At 38.1% G+C, this 21,673-nt stretch overlaps 1 protein-coding gene across 1 annotated transcript in view; it reads left to right on the top strand.

Moving 5' to 3' along the window:
* The first annotated feature begins 6,604 nt into the window (after nucleotides 1–6,604).
* The window catches only part of rbm10 (RNA binding motif protein 10), a 53,765-nt gene continuing 38,696 nt past the window's right edge, over nucleotides 6,605–21,673 (top strand). The window contains exons 1-6 of the mRNA XM_065286479.2: nucleotides 6,605–6,708; nucleotides 7,158–7,223; nucleotides 9,527–10,034; nucleotides 10,241–10,426; nucleotides 12,029–12,098; nucleotides 21,457–21,530. Of these exons, the coding sequence (XP_065142551.1) occupies nucleotides 7,207–7,223; nucleotides 9,527–10,034; nucleotides 10,241–10,426; nucleotides 12,029–12,098; nucleotides 21,457–21,530 (855 nt within the window). The 5' untranslated portion in view covers nucleotides 6,605–6,708; nucleotides 7,158–7,206. The remainder of the gene's footprint in view (nucleotides 6,709–7,157; nucleotides 7,224–9,526; nucleotides 10,035–10,240; nucleotides 10,427–12,028; nucleotides 12,099–21,456; nucleotides 21,531–21,673) is intronic.

Below are 21,673 nucleotides of genomic sequence, written 5' to 3'. Positions count from 1 at the left end.
GGTGGCAGATGACAAAGAGATGCATTTTCCTTCCTTTCCAAGTATCAACAAGGACGTGTTTCTGACCGTTCGCAAATGGCGGATGGCGAAGTATGATTGTATTCACCAATCAGACCCGATCGTTTATCTCCTCTCTTCTCCTCATTTGCGACGTTTGGCTGTCACTCGCGTGACGCGAAACAAAGCGGCAAACATATAGCTACACGTCGGTTTACTTGGTGGATTTGGAGCAGCAATTTTCACAGAAATGATAGGAAAAACGAGCGCCATTGCAGAATATCCTGGTGGCGACTGAGAGAGGGACGATGCAACAATATTGGTTCCGAAAAAAGGCAAGGAAATAAGTTACCTCATCGAGCCTGGTTTAACCTAACTGAGCATTACATTCGTGCATGAAACCTGATCGACGAACACGGAGGGACGGGAATCGCGGGACGGAGTGTTTCTTCAGGCTCCGGCGTGAATATAAATTTCTCTTCTAAAGTTCGGTAAAAACACATAAATGGCTTAAAATCTTGTTTAAGAATCTGTTTTATAATGAGAATCTCTCTTTCAACGCGCCTACGTGTGTTTGTGCCGCGTGACAGCCGATTTGAATCTGACAGAGTTCGTCACTGTACATTAAAAAATCCCACACAGACATTACAGCGTAAATGCTAGGATTAAGATTGATTTTATATATAACAGATAATCTAGATACATTTACCCTAATAAGTTTTTAAAAACATGGTAATGTTTTAATGCCAGACAATCATTGAAATGAGGGAAAAATGAAGAGAAAGGCAGCAGATATAGCATCCTTCTTCAGAAAGAGTAGCAAGAAGCAGCCAAACAAATCTTAGTAAAATACATTAAAGTAGCCTTCAAAATTCACATGATTCACATGAAAAAACATGGAGGTTGAATTATGACTATAAATTGTATGTTAATCTCAATTCATTTTAATAAAAATTAAATTATTGTAGCAATTGTATGTTACATTATTCTGATTAACACACTATAATACTTAAAAGTATTTTAAGGTTGGATGATAGAGATTTTATATGCCACCCCAGAGTAACTGCTGGCCCCTGCCTGGCCACCCCTATGAAAAAATCCCTTGGTCTGCCACTGATTAGCAAAACTCAAAAAATAAATTATATTATAAATCTTTACCCGGACAAGTGACTTTTGTGCATGGACAAGTGAAACACAAATGTACTTGTCCGAAGGACAAGTTCCTCAAAAAGTTAATGTCAAGCCCTGATAAACATATTACAACAATTTACGATTAACTAAGAATAATAGTAAACTTCATTATTGTTAATATTGTGACTCTTGATGAGTCTTGATGACGTATGCAGCTTAGAAATGCGACCTCCGGAAGGCTGCAGACTTAGGATTGAGAAACGGCCTCTGTATCATCATTTGTTTCAAAGGTTTCGTGTGTTTAAAGTTTTAAGGTTGACAAGTTTGATTAAAATAAATAGCACCTGCACTTTTTTTGTACAATTACTTCTATTTATTAGTGTCAACCTTCTATTGTTCATGTTTAACAGCTAACAAAGTTACTCATCTACAGGGGTCTAAAATTAGAAAAAGAGACCTTTAAGACACTTTATTATAACTAATGGTCCTGTGTAGCACATTTTACAGATATTTGTATTAAAATAATACTCTGGTAAAAATAGAAGTACTGATTTAACTTCTTTACTCAAGTAAAAGTATCAAAGTACAGGCTTGGAAATTTATTTAAAGTATAAAATTAAAAGTAGCCATGCCTTTAGTTCTTTATAAGCCATTGCCTACATTTTATTTGGATGTCGGCAAAATAGGCCTTCTTTTGACATGAACATTTGCATGTTGCACATTTAGCTGTTAAAGTTGGGTAAAAATGCAAAACAAAAATAAGTTAAAACATATTTTTTATCATGGTTGTTGATATAGAGAGAGGTGGTGATGGAGCAGTGGACAAGACACTTGCTTTTGATTCCCACTGTTACACATCCACCAAATAAGTTGTTATGTGTCATACTGTACAAAAAAGTAGCATGTTGCACATCTAGCTGTAAAATGAATTAAAATGTGTTTTTTTGTTCAAATAAGTTGTTATGGGTCCTACTTTACTATCCGTATAGATCCGCCACCAGTTTGATTGGCGTGTGTGTGTGTGGGGGGGTCTCAAAATATTTTCCTGCTTTTTTGTCCTTAGCCAATCACATGCCTGAGTGTGTCAAGAAGACTAACCAGGAGAAACCAATGGACAGACTTTGGGAACAGCTGTGAAACTGGTGACTTTATTGTCTGTCATTACATGAGATCGGGGTTATGAGTTTTCTGGTCACGCCAAGCAAAATTTATACCTAAGGTATTTGTTATAGTCATATTGCTTTTTCCCTTTTTTAAGCCCCGGATATGTTTTATAAAACCGTTCTCTGATCAGTGTTCTTTTTTAGGTTTACCCTCCTGTCTTTAGCAATCGTTTTGTGTGTGACAGATTGTATGTAAGTTCGTATATTAAAGAAACAGTATGTAGGATTGTGGCCAAAACTGGTACTGCAATCACACAACTGGTGGCCAATACACAAAATGACAACATAAACATCAGTTGAGGGCTGCAACTCCACTTTTTAAATGTCAATATCCTGGCCGGACCACTGTTGTCAGTGATATAAGTATATGAAATGAAAATGATTTCTTAATGTCTAGTGACGACATCAGGGCCATTTTTTTATTAATTGATATAAATTTCTTACATACTGTTCCTTTAATGTTTGTGTGAATGAACACACAGAATGTGTCTCTTTGTTATATACGAATCTATCTGGATGGCTTTATTCTGTTTGTATATCATGTTGAAGGATCCTCACGTTCAGAATGTTTTTATTATTGTTTTTTTAATCTTTAATCATTTATTTACATAATCATTTTATAATCATTAGTTATTATCCATTTAATTATTGTATTTGATAACTTAATATTGTTTTATCATTATCAATTTCATTATTATCATTTTTATTATTACATTTATTCATTTATTTATGTATTCATTATTCATTTATTCATTCATTATTATATTTCTATATTTTATTATATCATTCATGAATTCATTGTATTTCTATATTTTATATGTCTCTTGGTGGTTCAGTTTCACATTTGGGAAGTTTCATATAGCTGTTCTGTCTGTGTAAATAGAATGTTAATGGAAGCCCAAGGCCTATAGGATGTTACAGCTAAGCAATTTTGATATAACAGTGCATGCTGAATTCCTGGGTAGACGAGGTTTGAACATTGAGGCATATGCAACTGAAACTAAACTGTCCATCAATAAAACTCTGTTCTATTTTATCATATAAAAACCTCCGTCTCACGACTCTGTTTATGCTCTCTAGCAACGATTGATCAGCCTTGTATCTGACAGTTACTTTAACAAAGTAAACTTATATTTTCTGACGTGATCTGGTGTCCGGGGCTGGATCGTTCTTTTTTTATTTTGTCTGTGGTGTGGAGACCAAATGTGCTCAGCTGAAGCACACACTGAACATTGAAGTGAGCTGTATTCTGTTTAACCTCTCACTTCAGCCTTATTCCCTTATAGTCTCAAAGGATTTGGGGTTGTGCATAAGGGATCAATGCAGGGCAAAAGTAATTTTTGTTAGCAGTGCCGAAGACTAAGAAATTCTTTGGAATGGATTATATCATGTTATACCTTGGGGCTGTTGAATGCTTTATTCTGAACGCACACCTGACTTGTCGAATGTCTTAAAAATAAGCACCAAAACGATGTTTGTGGTAACTGTGGTATAAGCAGAATAATTGACTCCGGTCCTTTGAATTATTCGAAAATAATGCACACCCACGGTGTAACGGCACTCTCTCAATTATTCCTTACTTAAAATGTGTTGTGCCCATTAAAGTGAAAATTCATTAAGCATAATCGGTTTACCCAAAATTAAGTTTATTTAACCAAGTTTGGGAGGTACATGGTCATGTAATCTAGAGTTGGGTCCGAGTCCACCTTTGTCGAGTACGAATCAAGACCAAGTCCGGGTCCAAAATGGTCCGAGTTGGACTCAAGTCCGAGTTCTTAAAGGTTGAGTCCAGGTCGAGTCCGCCCAAGTCCAGAAAGTAATTAAATTGAAAAAAAAGATTTTGTATTGTAAATACTTTCTATTAATACTTTAACCTTTCAGCCCATTAAACCAATGGCAATATAAAAATGTTATAAAAATACCTCTATTGCATCTTGTCATTGCTATTGAAAAATGTTTTTTTGTCAACTAGTTTCCCTTTAAAAATGATTTCAAAGAAAAGAAGGGATATAGAGGTATCTTCTTTTTACCAGATGTCTTGCAAATAAATTGTCTATGATTTTTGTAAGCAAAACAAATTATTGCTGACTTTGAGGACATCGTGCTAGCCACGCATTGATGTGTGTGATGTGTTTGTCTGCACGTATGATGCGACTGGCTGCTGTGTGCCAGTGTGTTGCAGTAAAATAACAGGAGGGGGAGACAGTGAGACATTAATTAATTTCTCATCTCAAGTTTATGTTGGTTTTATTGTTACACATGATCGGACTCAACTGTACTCAGGATCATTTCCGAGTCTAAAATGTCCAAGTCTGTGTCAAGTCCGAGTACAAATTCACCCGAATGCTTGACAAGTCCGAGTTCATTCAAAATTGGACTTGAGTCCGAGTCCAAGTTCGAGTACCCCAACTCTAATGTAATCCAACCAATAAGCGCAAAGTGGTCTCTATGTAATGCCATCCCTAACCTCTGCTCTGTACAGTGACCAGGGGTGACACTAGCAATTTTGTGCCCTCTACCACCCCCATGTTACTACTAATTAAAATGATCTTTGGGGGCCCCAATAGTGCATGGGCCCGTAGAATTCTCCTACTATCCACCCTTAGTGACGCCCCTGCCAGTGAGTTTTTTGCAGCATCCCTCCTCCCCATCGCCTCACTCTGACCTGGTATCCCAGTTAAGGAGAGGGAGTACTCTGGGTTTGTCCAACCATTCTCTTCAGACAGCATGCCAAATGCTTTATTGTCATATTTAATTACATGTTAATGCGATCTCGTGAAGTAGTCTACTTAATAAACAATCACACAAATGAAGGGGGATCTGTAGAACATTAGCTGGCTTCTGCAAGTTCAGTAAAATGTTTGAAAATGTCCAAATACAGTAAATTGTTGACTATGCAGTTGATAAACATTGTTCATGTGTAAATGAGTCACCATTTGTAATATTTGTTCTATTTTTTATTTTAATTTAAAAACACCTAGTTCAATAAATATTTAAATGTCACCAGTAAACTAATATTTTAATAGAGAAAGACGAGAGCAAAAACAATATATTTATAATATAATATAATTAATTATTATAAATTACAATTACTGTTAATAATAGCCTATGCTTTAGTGGCTGTATTGATTTTGAAACTTTTTTTATTATGCTTTAATAAAGTATACAGAACAATACAATATATGGAAAATAGTACACAATATTGTGGGTTAGTTACATTACATAAATATAAAGAGAGTTAAGATAGCTTAAAGGATTGACACCATTGTAGAGTCTTACAAGCAAGAGTATTTTTTGAGTTCCTCAAAGGAAGATATTTTGAGAAATGTTTGTAACCAAACCGTTTGTGGACCCATTTACTTACACAGTATTATTTTTTCCTACTATGGAAGTGAATGGGGTCCATGAATGGTTCTGTTACAAACATTTCTCAAAATATTTTCCTTTGTGTTCATCAGAACAAAGAAATGTATGTGGGTTTGTAACAACATGAGAGTGAGTAAATGATGACAGAATTTGTATTTTTGGGTGAACTATCCCTTTAAGAATACATTTAAAGTGACAAGGGTCTAATCTTATATCACCAAAGAAAACAATTTTTTGGTTTAAACAGAAATTTACAGAAAGATATCTTTAAACAAAATTTAAAAAGTCAACCCAAAATATTTTGCAGTATATACATTCCCAAAATAAATGAAGGATTGTCTCATCAGCCTGATGAAAGGTGCACAAGGGGGAAATAGTATTATTGAATTTAGCAAAGTTATAATTAACTGGGTAGCAATTGTGAATAATTTTCAACAAATTTAGGTAAAAATATTTTTTTCTAAAGAAGCCAGAAATCTTCCCATACGATATCATCAAATTTGTTATTTCAAAAGCTTAAGCAAGCAGGTAAAGATATCTGATCTCTGTTAAGAATTGAGCGATTTTTTTGTTTGATAAACTATTGAAAGGATTTTGATCAACAAATAGATTAGTGTTGTCAAATATAAATGAAGATCATAACGGACCTTTAGGGCCAGGATTGATTAAAGGTTTCAAACAATCAGGAATTGCCCCAAAAACAATGGCATATTCTCTTGGGGGGACTGGAAGAGAGAAATCTTGCATAACATGTTCATAAGAGAGCAAGACACCCCTCTCATCAAACAGTTGACTCACTGATTTTGAAACTTACACACTACATTGTAAAGACACGTGAAGAATAGTATTTAGGTCATCGTACTTCATGCTTCCATGTCCAATCAATTTACGCATTTTTATCGCCGCGGCATTTGAGCCAATCAGCTTGAGCATCATGTCCCCGCCCACCGGACCGAGGCCATTTTACTGTGTTTTGCAGGGAGACGTCAAACGTCATGTGTATACATTGTGTTCACGTTAATGCTGTTACGCTAGCAGAGTAACAACAGAGGTAAGCGACCGCTGTGTAACTTTATCGTACAGATAATATCATGTCGTGTTAAAGATGAGTTGCTCGCTGGAGTGACGCTGGCAGTTGCCTTGCGAACTCTGAACTCGAGCTCGTGTCCTCTGGCTGCAACGCGCGCTCTAGTGAAAGCTGCTGGTCGCTGCTGATATTTGGTAGAGTTTACGACGTGAATGGTTGTTTTGGCATTTACAATAACAGTTACTGTACAGTCCTGCAGTAAGGCTGAAATATCCGACCTGACTTTTTGTCTTGTTGTTGTCATTTTAAATGGTTTAAGAAATGGTATGCAAATTAGTGTCGAGCCTAGCACATCGCAATGTATCTGTCATGATGTGTTTGCAACGTAAATAGTAACCGTAAACTCTGGTCTCTTTATTTGTTTGTATTTCATTATTAATATGACAACTATTCACTGTTTATTTTATCAACAGCTGTAAATGAAGAAGAAAGGTGGACGTTTTTCGAGACCTCCACTTAAACATGGATTATGAAAGACGGTGGGTCAAAGATCTTGCAGTTATATTTGTTTTTACACATTTACCATTAAAACACCACGAGATAAGTTTACACAAACAACAACATAAATTAAACCATCAACAGCATTCGTTAAATAAATTCGTAAATAAATGAGGGAAAGTGTACTTGAGTTGTTGTGATTGGTCACTTTAAAGCGTTTTATCAGTTAGCTTAAAGGTGCGGTGTGTAATTTTTAGAAGGATCTCTTGACAGAAATGCAAAATAATATACAAAACTATATTATCAGGGGTGTATAAAGACCTAACACAATGAACCGTTATGTGTTTATTACCTTATAATGAGATGTTTTTATTTACCTACACCGAGGGTCCCCTTACATGGAAGTTGCCATTTTGGGCCGCCATGTTTCTACAGAAGCCCTTAACGGACAAACTTTCTTACAAAGTTGTCTCCGACGATGACCTGTTTGTCCGGTGGTGGCTACAGTAGCTTCTCTACGTGTTTCAAAAGTGAGGGGTGAGCAGTGGACTGTGCCGTTGGTTGCAATTCACAACCTCACCACTAGATGCCGCTAAAATTTACACACTGCACCTTAAATGGTGCCAAAGAATGCATTGATACAGTATGTTAAATTTTTCTCTGATATCTACATAAAAGATATGTAACTTTATAAAGTGCAACACTTATCCAGAAACAGTTTTACATGTCCATTTACAACCTTTGGATTTCTCTCTTCAATGAAAAGGGCTGTTATTACGTTATTTGTAAGGGTCATGAATAATTATGTTAAGCACTGCTCTGATTGGCTGTTTCACAGCATGACTTATATCAGTCAGTAGCTGGTAGTTCTCAAAGCAAACAGACCTTGAGCCTTATTTTAACGATCTAAGCGCATGGTCTAAAGCGCACGATTCAGAGTTTGAACGGGTGTGTTCGAGTCCACTTTTGCTAATTTAACGATGTGAAAAAGGGTTTATGGGCCTAGCGTATAGTCTAAAGTTGTTGTTCCTATTCTCGTAATGGGTAATGGGTGTGTTCTGGGCGTAAGGTGCAATAAACCAATGAGAGTCTCATCTCCCATCCCTTTTAAAAGCCAGTTCCGCTCGCACCATGCTTATTCCCTATTTAGATAGCGGAATTTGTAAACTGCAAATCTATGCGGGGAGGAAAAAGACTACCAGTTTAAGATTGTTTTTGCATTGTTTTATTTGTATTGAAATTGTTAATTTTTTGGATTCAAATCTTTGTTTCTCTTTAAAAGTCGTTTTCTTTCCGTCATAGAAGTAACATTAGCAGGCTTTTAAATGCTGTAAATGTATGGATAGCCTACACGATCAGTGTAATCTCAAAATAATAATTTACAGATATGCAAGAAAAGGTTTGTACTTTATTTGTAACAAACAGGAAATAAAGAATTTACAAACAATTGGAGAGACGAAACATTTCAGCACTCGGACAGCGCTGTGAGTGTTTTGAAAAGCATAACTTAAAGGAATATTCAATTTTCTTAAAAGAAAAATCCAGATAATTTACTCACCACCATGTCATCCAAATGTTGATGTCTTTCTTTGTTCAGTCGAGAAGAAATTATGTTTTTTGAGGAAAACATTGCAGGATTTTTCTAATTTTAATGGACTTTAATAGAGCCCAACATTTAATACTTAACTCAACACTTAACAGTTTTTTTCAGCGGAGTTTCAAAGGACTATAAACAATCCCAAACGAGGCATAAGGGTCTTATCTAGTGAAAAGATTGTCATTTTTGACAAGAAAAATAAAAAATATGCACTTTTAAACCACAACTTTTCTCCAATTGTTTGTAAATTCTTTATCTTGTCATTTTTTTCATTTCGATTAATCCATGGGTCTGAAAAGCGAGTACTGGATTAACTGGGGGCAGGGCAATCAAAGGGGTGGGGCATATACGTCATGGTGAAAATGAAAATATTTTTATTATAAACACTCAAATAAAACTTAATTTTGAAGAAACTGTGACAAAAATGAACATATACTAGATTATTAATGAATTAATGTTTGGTACCATGAGATATATCAGTAAAACTTTATTTTATGGTGTCTTTGTTACACATGTTACATGTAATTATTATAGTAATAACAGTTAATTATGCATAATTACATGCAACTAATCCTAAACCCAACCCTATTCCTAACCCAAACCCTACAGTAAGTACATGTTGATGATTATTACTTGGTACTTAAATATATATAATTACAATGTAACATTGACGCCTTAAAATAAAGTGTTACTGTTTTTATCCTTCATAAAGCAGTAAAATAAGTCATCTCTTTCCCCATCTGATAGGGGAGGTCGTGGTGACCGCCTAGGTCGCTATGGAAAAAACACAGATGATCATGACTACAGGGATATGGACTATCGTGGCTATGGACAGGAAAATGGAATGGGACCAAATAGCAACTTAACAAATGCCAGATTTCATGGGCGTGATGGTAATGTTGGAAACATGAGAGACTTAACCTCAGGTAGTGTCTCGAGTAACCAACCAGGGTTCAGACAAAAGGATAACTTTGTATCGGAGAGTAACAAACCTGGAGAACCTCTCATCCAAGCTTTCCAAAATCAGAACATCCACTCAAGGTTCCAACGGGATACGGATTTTGATGGGCATAGGAGAGACACGAGAGAGTCATTTAGATCAGGACAGAAGGTTTATATGGATGGCCAAACTCCAGATGAAGGTGATCGGCATGAGGACAACAACTGGAGCAGATTTAAGAGAAAGAACAGCTCTCAGGAGGAATATGAAGCAGAATGGAGAACTGATGAAGATAAACATCTCAGCCACAGACAAGTGAGTATCATGGTTATCACTTTTTTATTCTGTTTACCTTTTTTTATGATAATTTGCTCTACTTGCCATCACTTTAGGATTTATGCTATGAGAACTTTTTGAATGGTTTTCAAAGTAGATTGACATATGTCCTGGAAGATCAAATATCTATTTAAGGCATAAAATAATTGATAATGTTGCTAAGGAATGCTGTTTTGTTGATGTAGGGTTTCCCTGACCAGGTCCAGTTAGATAAGGACAAGCTAAGAGACAGAAGCTTACATCATGCACAAATGAACCAAGATGATCCAGAACCACATGACCAGGACTACAGGTCTGATACTGAGCAGGCCCAGAAACCCAGCAATATCATCATGTTGAGAATGTTGCCACCCAATGCCACAGTCAATGAGGTTTGCCTCCTCTCATGTTTTTTGATTTCCAGCCTAATTTTTTTATTTAAAACACTCAAATAAAACTTTTGAAGAAATTATGACAGAAAATTATCACATACTAGATTATTAATGAATTAAATGTTTTAGCTGCGTGATGAAGTGAAACTAAAGGGTTAATAAACACAAACTAAAGCAGATGTTGTAGATAGATAGCGCAAAAATGGTAAAAACTGATTATTTCCCACTGTTAATTACATTATCTTAAAGGAGTGTAACTACTGTAGCATGTAAATAATGCACATAAATAACATGAGCAAGAGCGCTCAACAATTTTATATAATCAACAGGCACGTGAAACCTAGCTAGCAGGTTGCTCAAACAACAAAATCCCCAGCTAACTTACTGTAAAATTGCAAGAACTATAGACTAATACAATAACAGGCTTAAATTAACCCAAAACATAAGTTCACTTACAGTTATCACGGACACGTGTTTTATCAACTGGCTATCCTCCAGACACGACGGGCCACGTCTTTATCTCCCGCCCGCTTGCGGTGTGAAGGGCGTCCGCGCTATTCTCCGAGATGCACTTGAGGGCATTTTTTGCAGTGAAAGTTTTTTTTTTTTTTTAAACGACCTATTTAAGGCGGTAGGGTTTCCAAGCTTAGGCGGGCCACCCGAACTGAAAAGTTTGCCGGGAAACCCTGCGCAGATTGACTGCTTGTTTTAAACAGTCTTGTGCGTGTTTAATAGTGTTCATGATCTGTCTGAAAACTGAAAAATGTAAAATATATAAATTATAAATTCTCATTACAGTGAGATTTGTGAGTTTGCAGCAAATGGGTTTCGTAGGTTACGGAATGAAATTAATGTTGCTGTTGCATAACGGAATGTTCTATTAATTACGGGATTGTCCCGTGCAAGACACTGAATTGTGTGGTCATGAGATTAAATATGTGATGCAAGGCTATTAGCCTATATAGGGGGGTGCTTGCTTCTATTGTTACCTCAATAATAAGTCGTTTTGGACAAAAGCATCTGCTTAACGAATAAATGTAAATGGTGCGTGCTAGAATGACATGAGCATGTGCGTTTTGTAAAATAAAGCTAAAAGTTGTCTACCCTGTTTCATAACAGAATATTAGATGATTATTATTGATTTTTTTTAGATATTATTAATTTTTGAAATTATTTTGCAATGAAATTAGAAATTATGCAGGATCGCAAAAAAATGTGACTTGTTGATTATGAGCTGGGTTCCACGATCGCAGAATTGCGAAAAACTAGAGGGACTGTAAAACTGGAGGAACTGTTTTATGATATCTTATAAACGTCCTTGATTGCATTACATGCACAAAATAACCGGATATTTATCAAAAATAATCACCTTAGGTTTGTCAATTCATTAATTAGACTATGGTGGTCAGTTTCAGTCAGAAAAATATACCTAATTTAGTATGTTTTTGGGCACAAAGTGAGTAAACCTCAGTGACCATAATAATAAAACGTTCATGACCCTTTTAAATAGCAAAGGTTTGCATAACTTTTATTCACAAACATTATCTTTGATATTGTGTTGCATGGTTTAATGAATATGAGCATCTTGTTATCATTCTGTAGATTCGGGGTCAGCTCCAGGAACAGGGGATCCAGCCCAGAGAGGTTCGTCTCATGAGGAACAAGTCTTCAGGTGAGCAATTGGTCCCCTTACAAAACAAAAGGGGACCCAAAAAAGTCTCTCTCTCCCACTGCCCTCCATAACAAAGCTGAACTCGCCCCCTGCTTTTGCTTTATTCAGTGTTTTACCTCCAGACAAATCATCTCTTCTTTCTCACTTTACATTGTAGATGAGCAAAGGGACTGTTTAGTACAGGCGATATGAAACCTTAAAAATATTGCTTGTTTTTTTCCAGTTCCAGTTTTTTGCCATTTTCTTTAACCAGCTGTCATCTTTAACAAGACTACTTGCACATAAAAAGTCACATGATACATCATAGAGGCTGTTTACATCGGGAATTAAGATTTGGTTGATCGGATCACAAGTGTATGGTAAATACATGAAACGTTTTGTGCTCGTCCACTTTCGACCACATTCAGCAGTAGTCGAAAACGCATTTGAAAAGACCGCCTATCTCCACCTTTTGATCTAATGTGTAATGTACCGAGCACAATGTTTTAACATAAGACATGATTTTTAGTGCAAACCCATTGTGTTCAGCGCAATCTTTAGGCTTTCATTAATAAAACTGATGCGGCTGTTCCCGCCTCTTTCATTTTGTGAGCGTGTGACAGTTATTTAATCTTATTTCATCAATTGCTCTGAAATATCAGTGAAAGCTCTTACATATACATGTACAAAACTCTGTGCAGCATGTTTACTACAAAGGAGAGACATAATATTAGTTTGCGACATTTTAAACTCATCATTTCTCCCGCTAGCGTTATAATGAAAGACAGACCACAGACCTCCCTCTCAGTAATCAGGACTGAAGCGATCGAAAGTGGACAAAAGAGATGGATTAATACCAGGGGCAAGTTGCACCATCTGCAACTACAACCAGGGGTAACTAAGCTCAGTGGAGACGATATGCGTCCCCCTGTATGCGTTTAATCGCAGTGATAGTTGAGACACCATTCATGTTATATGGTTATACACATACATTACATTTACTGCAGCAAGCTAATTGATAACAATAGAGAGCTTTCCCTTCTCTCACACGTTTACCAATGCGCTCTCCCTCAAGATGTGTGCGTCACGTGCAGACCCATCAAACATAAACCCGCACATAACTAAACTATAGCCTTTACCTTTTGCACAAAAGATAATAATATGCAGATACATTTGAACAGTTCTGGATAAAAACTAAATGAAATGAAAGCTTTTAATAAGTTCTCTAATGTGTCATCTTTATAAATATTTAGGTATTTTATGCTATTTAAGAATTTATTGGTGTGGTCTCCCACTCTGCCATGCATGAAAGCACACTGCTCGCGTATCCTGCGCATTAGACGTGCCAATGTCTCGTCAAATTTTATTAGTTCTATTTTTGCCATAGAAACAAGTCAACACTTTATACTGAAGCCTAACCTTGACTAGACGTAAGTTTATACCAAGGTGGTGCAACAAGTGTACATTCTACGTTGGATGTAAATTGCATTTCACTAGTCTTACGACCGGGTTTAAGCCCAGCTGGTGCAACCGGCCCCATGTCTAAATGTAAATCTCTCTCATTTACTTATGATTCGATCGACCAAAAAACATCTTAATACCAGGTATTAACTCTTTCCCCGCCAGCGTTTTTTAAAAAGTTGCCAGCCAGAGCCAGCATTTTTCATTATTTTCACAAAAGTTTAATGCATTCCAGAAAATTTTCTTCTTCAAATATATAAACATACAATATACCAAATGATTGAACAGAACCTCTGCTTTCAAACAACAACCAAAAAAAACAAAAAACATTTCATCCTACCTTCATTAGTTCTCTTTTTATCACCCCTCAAATATGGGTAGGTTTCTTCAAAAACACCAAGGGCCCTATTTTAACGATCTGAAACGCAAGTGTGAAGCGCAAAACGCAAGTGACTTTGTGGACGGATCTTGGGCGCTGTTGCTATTTTCCCGGCGGGAGAAATAACTCTTGTGCCAGGCGCAAATCAGTAAGGGGTTGGTTTGAAGTAGGTTGATTATTCATAGGTGTGGTTTGAGCGTAACCTCAAATAAACCAATCAGAACGTCATCCAACATTCCCTTTAAACCAGGGGTGGGGAACCCTGGTCCTGGAGGGCCATTGTCCTGCAGAGTTTAGTTCCAACCCTAATTAAACACACCTGAAAAATCTAATTAAAGCCTTCAGGATTACTTGGAAATGAAATTCAGGTGTGTTTGGTTAGGATTGGAACTAAACTCTGCAGGACAGTGGCCCTCCAGGACCCAGGGTTCCCCACTCCTGCTTTAAACGCAAGGGCGCAAGTTTCATGGCGGGTTGTTATTATTATGACAGATTTACCAGGCGCACGCCAGGAGCGGTTCACAGCTGAGGAGACCGACGTTCTTGTAAGAGCAGTCAAAGACAGAGAAGTTGTTTTGTATGGGGATGGGAGAAACCCGCCCAAATCAGCGTCGGTCAAACAGGCGTGGGAGGAAATAGCCACAATTGTCTCATCAGCTGGTATCCCCAGGACGTTGCGGCAAGCGCTACAATGATGTCAGGAGACGGGGGAATTCCAAGCTTGCCAGCATAAATAGGGCACGCCGTGTAACGGGAGGTGGATCTGCCTCTATACAGACGCCAGCAGAGGACATCGCTGCGTTCACCCTCACCGCTGAAAGGGTTTGGGGGCTTTGAGATCGGACTCAAGAAATGCAAGCAAGGTCCAACCCCAAAGAACACTTACAAATCCAGTTCACATACATTAAGGTTTCTTGTGAAAACATTTAAATTATTATTTACATAAAATAAATGTAATACAGCCACATAACAAACTTATGAAAATATTTTAATCGTTATTTGCATGAGAATTTTTTAACGCCGCCACACAATAAATAAAAACTATCACCACAATGCTCATCACAATGATTTCCCTTATCTCATGTGCAAAAAATAACTGTTGCATCTGTGTAGATTAGATAAGCAAAGTGTGTGTGCGTTGTGCACGCTTTACATTATGGTCAAGCATGCTCCCTTAAAATAGCATAATGAACCACGCGCAATTGTTTTTTGAAACTGGAAAATAGCATCAGGGATGGTTTGCGCCAGAACACGCCTCCTTTTTTGCGCTGAACCGCCCAGGGAGCGCAAGTTCATTCCCTAGTTTGCGACTTGCGTTTGTGGAGGGAAAAACCCGCTGTGCGCCGAGGCAAAATACGAATGATACAATTGCGCTGGGTGCAAGATAGGGCCCCAAATTTTGAGCAAAAAGCTGAGATAATTCTGTTTTTGTGAAGGACTTTTGATAGAGATCAGATGCAGAGCGATCCTCAAAACATTCATGGACATACAGCTATTTGCCCTAGGGTGATACTTTCAGGTTTTATAAGTTGCGGAAGAGCCCCTGGTGGATAATAGCGGTATTGCGGAAAGCCAGAAATACTTGTCATTGGCAGGGAAGCATTTTTTACTTAATTGACGGGGAAAGAGTTAAGGTATTAAACAGCCTCATACATACAAATGCATAACACAGGCATGCAAGCACAAATGCTGCATCTTGCCTCACCTTCGTGTCCTCCCAGCATTCTCTCTCATGTCACTTTAATCGTTCATGTCCTGAAATATGTGCAAGATGTGTAAGTATATTATATTAGGGAGATCAGTATGGTAAATCAACATGTGAGCTATTTTTGTGACCACTTTTCTTTACAGATGTACTGTAGCTTCTTTTGATAAATGTGAAAAGGTTTTGGCCATTTGTATCCCAGCAAAATGGGTGGACAAAATAAGGTAAACAATATGTGAAATGGTCTGCTTTTTGCAAGTCACATTAGGGCAGGGGTGCCCAACCTTGCTCCTGTAGGGCTACCGTCCTGCAGACTTCAGATCCAACCCAGCTCCAACACACCTGTCTGTAATTATCAAGCAACCCTGAACACATTGATTTGCTGCTTCAGCTGTGTTTGATTGGGGTTGGAGCTAAAATCTGCAGGACGGTAGCCCTCCAGGAACAGGGTTGGGCACCCCTGCATTAGGGTAATTGATGAGTTAATGGTCACCAACCCTGTTCCTAAAGATCTACTTTCCTGCAGATTTCACCTCCAACCCCAATCAAACAAACCTGAACCTGCTAATAAAGCTTTTCATGGCTACCCAAAAAGGACAATAGTTGACAGTTACTGCCTCAAAGATATTGAAAATGGTCAAATGATAGTTTTAGATTATTCTCCGGACCAAAAGCCCACTATGAAGACTACAGTGTTTTGGCAGTTGTTCAGTATTGTGGATGATGCTGAATGTGTATGCAGCCGTATCATTGGAATGGTTGTGTTCTGTACCGCATTGTTATATCAAGTCAAATACCTGCATGGCCAGGTCAATTACTCAATGTAAATATGTTTGTCAGGAGTGTTGAAATATCCTGATAATAATATTATCTGGTGTTTCCTTTATTTTATCCACCCTGTACGATTGAAGGAATTATGGGTAAAAGAGATTATTGTAGTTTGGGAAGTAGTATTAAAAGACGCCATGGCATATGAAAATTTTCTGAAAAACCAAGTTGCATGTAAAAGATCAGTTACAGGATTCATACATTTGTGGCCAGATTTACTAACAGCTTGCACAAGCGCAAACCATATTTTGCAGGATTACTGTCAGGATTTACTAAAGACACGCAATTATTGCTGGGCGATAATTTTAAGACGATTACGACAGTTTGATAAGTGAACGATACTGTTTACGCACTGTGCGTAATGTTGCGCAAGCACTTCCGGATGCGGCACGCGCTCTTGGTTTACAATCACAGTGTCAGACAAAATGGGTACAGTATACTATACTTTCTTTCAGTGTCCGCCTTGCGCGCGCACATGTCCGCACAGCTTTAAAAGTATATTTACAGGACATTCACAAATTCAGGAAACTGAGGAAAAACAGCAGATCCACCACTGCAGTGAATATAGTAATTACGTATGTGCGCTTCCATAGCAACGTGACGCTCTTTCCACCAATTTATTAGCGTGTATAGCTCGTATATGTATAACACACGCGTGATCACTGAACTACGTTTTCTTTCTTGATTAAGTGAACATAAAAAGCTGGATGTTACTCAGTATATTGAAACTTTAAGCAGTCTGTCTTGGGTCTTAAAGTGACAATAGCCTGCTGCTTTCTGTTTTATAAAAAATATATTTACATTTAATACAGATGCCTGAACAAGATTTTAGTATTTGTATTGGTCATGATCTGAATAAAAAGTAGTTTTAAACTATTATTAACTGTCTGGTTTTTACCATTTTCATTCTGGAGCAAAAATGTAAATGCCTTTACATTTGACAGGAATAAAGATTTGTTATTTATCATGATAATTATCGATATCGACTGATATGGAAAACATTTTCTTGATAATTTTTTTGGCCATATCGCCCCCAGCCCTACACGCAATGAATTTTTTGCCAAAAAGGTGTGGCCAAATTTCTGGATGGCTGGAAACTTTTCATGGGAATTAATGGGAATATATTGGAACTAACAGGAATTAAAAGGAATAAACTGGGAATTTGAAAAAAATTGCCTATAACCAGGAACTTCAATGTAGTAAAAAAAACGTGCAGCATAATTTTCTTTAAAACAACAAGATTTAAAGGAGCTGTACGTAGTGTTTCTACTTAAACTAATCCCTTTTCAATTGCCTGTGTGTGAAGGGGTTGTAATCTCACATTAAAATGATCCACTTTGTGGGTTTTGCTATTTTTATGTGAAAGTACCGGGTCGGATTTGGTGCGAAATCCAGTGACGTCACCTGCATGCGTGCACTCCCGAGCCTCACACCTCGTCTACTGACTTTGCACTCAACAGCGACGACACTGCAACATGTCTGATAACATTAAGAAACGACCTGCTCCCAGCACAGCACAGACTTCAACACAAACTCCACATATTGTGAAGAACAAATTAGATGATCAAATTTTTTAGATGATGTTTCGGTTTGCTAGCCTTCGCTTTAGCGTGTGTTCGCCCAGCCGTCGTCGATCGATGATGTAAAACTGCGGACGAGTTTATGTTTGCGTGTGTCTGATTTTTAAAAGTCTTTAAACTCATAGGGCCCTATTTTAACGATCTGAAACGCAAGTGCGAAGCGCAACGCGCAAGTGAGTTTGTGGGCGGATCTTGGGCGCTGTTGCTATTTTCCCAGCATGAGAAATAACTCTTGCGCCGGGCGCAAATCAATAAGGGGTTGGTCTGAAGTAGGTTCATTATTCATAGGTGTGGTTTGGGCGTAACGTCAAATAAACCAATCAGAACGCTATCCAACATTCCCTTTAAACGCAAGGGGGCAAGTTCCATGGCGGGTTGCTATTATTACGACGGATTTACCAGGCGCACGCCAGGAGCGGTTCACAGCCGAGGAGACCCACGTTCTTGTAAGAGCAGTCAAAGACAGAGAAGTTATTTTGTATGGGGATAGGAGAAACCCGCCCAAATCAGCGTCGGTTAAACAGGCGTGAGAGGAAATAGCCACAGTCTCATCAGCTGGCATATCGTTGCGCCAAGTGCTACAATGATGTCAGGAGACGGGGGAATCCCAAGCTTGCCAGCATAAATCGGGCACACCGTGCAACGGGAGGTGGATCTGCACAGACGCCAGCAGACGCCAGCAGAGGACATCGCTGCGTCCACCCTCACCGCTGAAAGGGTTTGGGGGCTTTGAAATCGGACCCAAGAAACGCAAGCAAGGTCCAACCCCAAAGTACACTTACAAATCAAGTTCACATACATTAAGGTTTCTTGTGAAAACATTTTAATTATTATTTACATAAAATAAACGTAATACAGCCACACAACAAACTTATTATATTAACTTATGAAAATATTTTAATCGTTATTTGCATGATAATTTTTTAACGCAGCCACACAATAAATAAAAACTATCACCACAATGCTCACCACTATGATTCCCCTTATCTCGTGTATTAATATTTTTTTGTGTAACAATTTATGATTTGCAAAAATAACTGTGTAGATTACATGCAAAGTGTATGCGCGTTGTGCAACCTATACATTATGGTCAAGCATGCGCCCTTAAAATAGCATAATGAACCACGCGCAACGCGCCACTGACTTTAAACTTTTTTTTTCTGGTCAGTGGCGCAATTGTTTTTTGAAACTGCAAAATAGCACCAGGGATGGTTTGCGCCGGAACACGCCTCTTTTTTTGCGCTGAACCGCCCAGGGAGCGCAAGTTCATTCCCTAGTTTGCCGACGTGCGTTTGTGGAGCGAAAAACCAGCTGTGCGCCGGTGCAAAATACGAATGATACATGCGTCACTGACAAAGTAAATTGCGCTGGGTGCAAGATAGGGCCCATACAGTCTGACATTGATGATTGAGATTATACAGTGTGACATGTAACACCACATAACATAGGCTAATTGCAGTCAATTTAACGTTGCAGTGGGAGTTTACCTGAGTTTCCAGCATGTTGTGTGGTGCTTTCTCCGGTGTGTTGCATCTCAGTCTGGCCGTTGCTCATGAATTCGAGCACGCGCTTGTAAACTTATTTGTTGCAATCTGAAACATCACCACTAGAGGCCGCTGAAAACTACATATAGCCCCTTTAATGAAATTTCAATAAAATTTCTACTCTGCACATTCCTCAGTCACATGCACATAACACACTGCTTACTGAAGGGCCATTGAGGCCACACCCACTGCATGTACTTGCATTCTTCCATAACATACATTGTAAGGTAGCAATATTTTATTGAAAATGTATGAGACTAGCTATCATGTAGCTAGCCTGGCTCCGCCCTCCTACGTGCTTCCGCTTAATTTTCATTTCGCTTCAGTACTACGTCTGGGACTGCTGTGTAGAGTTTAGTTTTCTCCTGCAAAAATCTGCAGGTCCAATCAGCGAACAGATGGGGGTGGCTAAGAACGATGACGTTGAGGTCGTGCGTCAGCTTGAGTTGTAGTTCATTAATGGCAGCGAAGAAAGACGTGAGAAAAGCTATTCGGTTCGTTGTTGCAAAGCTGCCGAATATACAGAAGTTAAAGCCGGAGCAAGAACCAGGTTTGCTATGTTTTGTTGGTCTGATCATTCTGACTTGTTTTTTCCGGCCAGTTTCGGCGCGTGACATACGTCACAACCAAACGTTAGCGATTGGTTATGGCAGATTCAGAGTGATCCAACAGTTTTAAACTTCAACAGAGGACCCTCCTTAACTGAAGTAACGCTTTGCAATGGAGCGTGGCCAGACTCTCTGTACAAATGAAATGAATGTACAAGAGTCTGGTTGGACCAGGCTAGCTAGCTTAAGCTTTTATTCCCTTTCATTCTGCTAGCCAGTTTTCTGTGTTCATATAGAATTACTGTACCACCCAAAAGTTTTGGCACATTGCTTTTTTTAATGTTTTTAAAAAGTCTCTTATGCTCATCATTTATTTAATCAAATAAATCCACGGCTTGATGAGCAAAAGAATTAGGATTCTTCAAAATATGTATTACCTTGCATGCATGTCTGCTTATGACCAAACAAAATGTTTATTTATGTTTGTATATGATGATAGAGTTTATATAAATTTCCAAATAATTCCCATAAATTCCTTTTAAGTTTCCAATTTGGAATATTTCCACAATTCCCCAAATTAAGTTTTCAAAGAAAGTTTCTGGAAATTTCTGCCCCTTTGCAACTCTATTGTGGACACTGTTGTTTTTTCGACTGAAACTTATTGGATGCATTTGTAGGAGATTTCCCTTTCATGCTAATTTGTCCTGTTTAGCAAATCTGGCCATTTATATAAAAATAGTGTTGCTTCAAAGCTAATGTCTTCATAAATTAAATATATTTTGTCACCAGTAGGAACCTGCTTGGAATGCCTGTTTTATCCTATTTTGGCAGTTTGTGAAATATAATCTCATCTGGCATTGTCCACATGTGTTATACAATTTTGTGTGATTTCAAAGAAGAAACTTGTAAATAGACATTAAATTGCATCATAGCTTTGCATTTTATATGTTGTGTTCTAAGTAATTATCTATTTTAAAAGAAATGTATTATTAGTGCTCAAACATTTGTTTGATGTGTTTGTCCACATTATTAATTTCACTATAAATCACTTTTGCTATGCATCAAATGTTTAACTGACTGGTGTAAATGGCACAGGTACAGCAGTGTATTCCTCTCTCCACCTCTCTCTCTCTCTCTCTCTCTCTCTCTCTCTCTCTCTCTCTCTCTCTCTCTCTCTCTCTCTCTCTCTCTCTCTCTCTCTCTCTCTCTCTCTCTCTCTCTCTCTCTCTCTCTCCCTCTTTCTTTCTCTCTCTCTCTCTCGATATGAAAACACTAACCCCTCACTACGTTGTTGTTGTTCTGTCATTGTGGCCCGGCGACGGCTGTGTCTCCAGGTCAGAGCAGAGGATTCGCCTTCGTCGAGTTTAATCAGTTGCAGGAGGCCACCCGCTGGATGGAGACCAACCAGGTCACTTCACACACACATAAACACAACCAGTCTACATATGTATGTGGATGTATGTATAAACACATGCATTTTACGGCTGGATTCCTTATGAATTTCACCAGATTTCGCTTCTTTTAAATAAATTAGTTCAACACAGGCAGTTG

Source organism: Paramisgurnus dabryanus, chromosome 21, assembly GCF_030506205.2.
Source record: "Paramisgurnus dabryanus chromosome 21, PD_genome_1.1, whole genome shotgun sequence".
Taxonomy (NCBI): Eukaryota; Metazoa; Chordata; class Actinopteri; order Cypriniformes; family Cobitidae; genus Paramisgurnus; species Paramisgurnus dabryanus.
The sequence above is the reverse complement of the archived record's forward strand: the minus strand, read 5'-3'. Positions and strand labels throughout refer to the sequence as shown.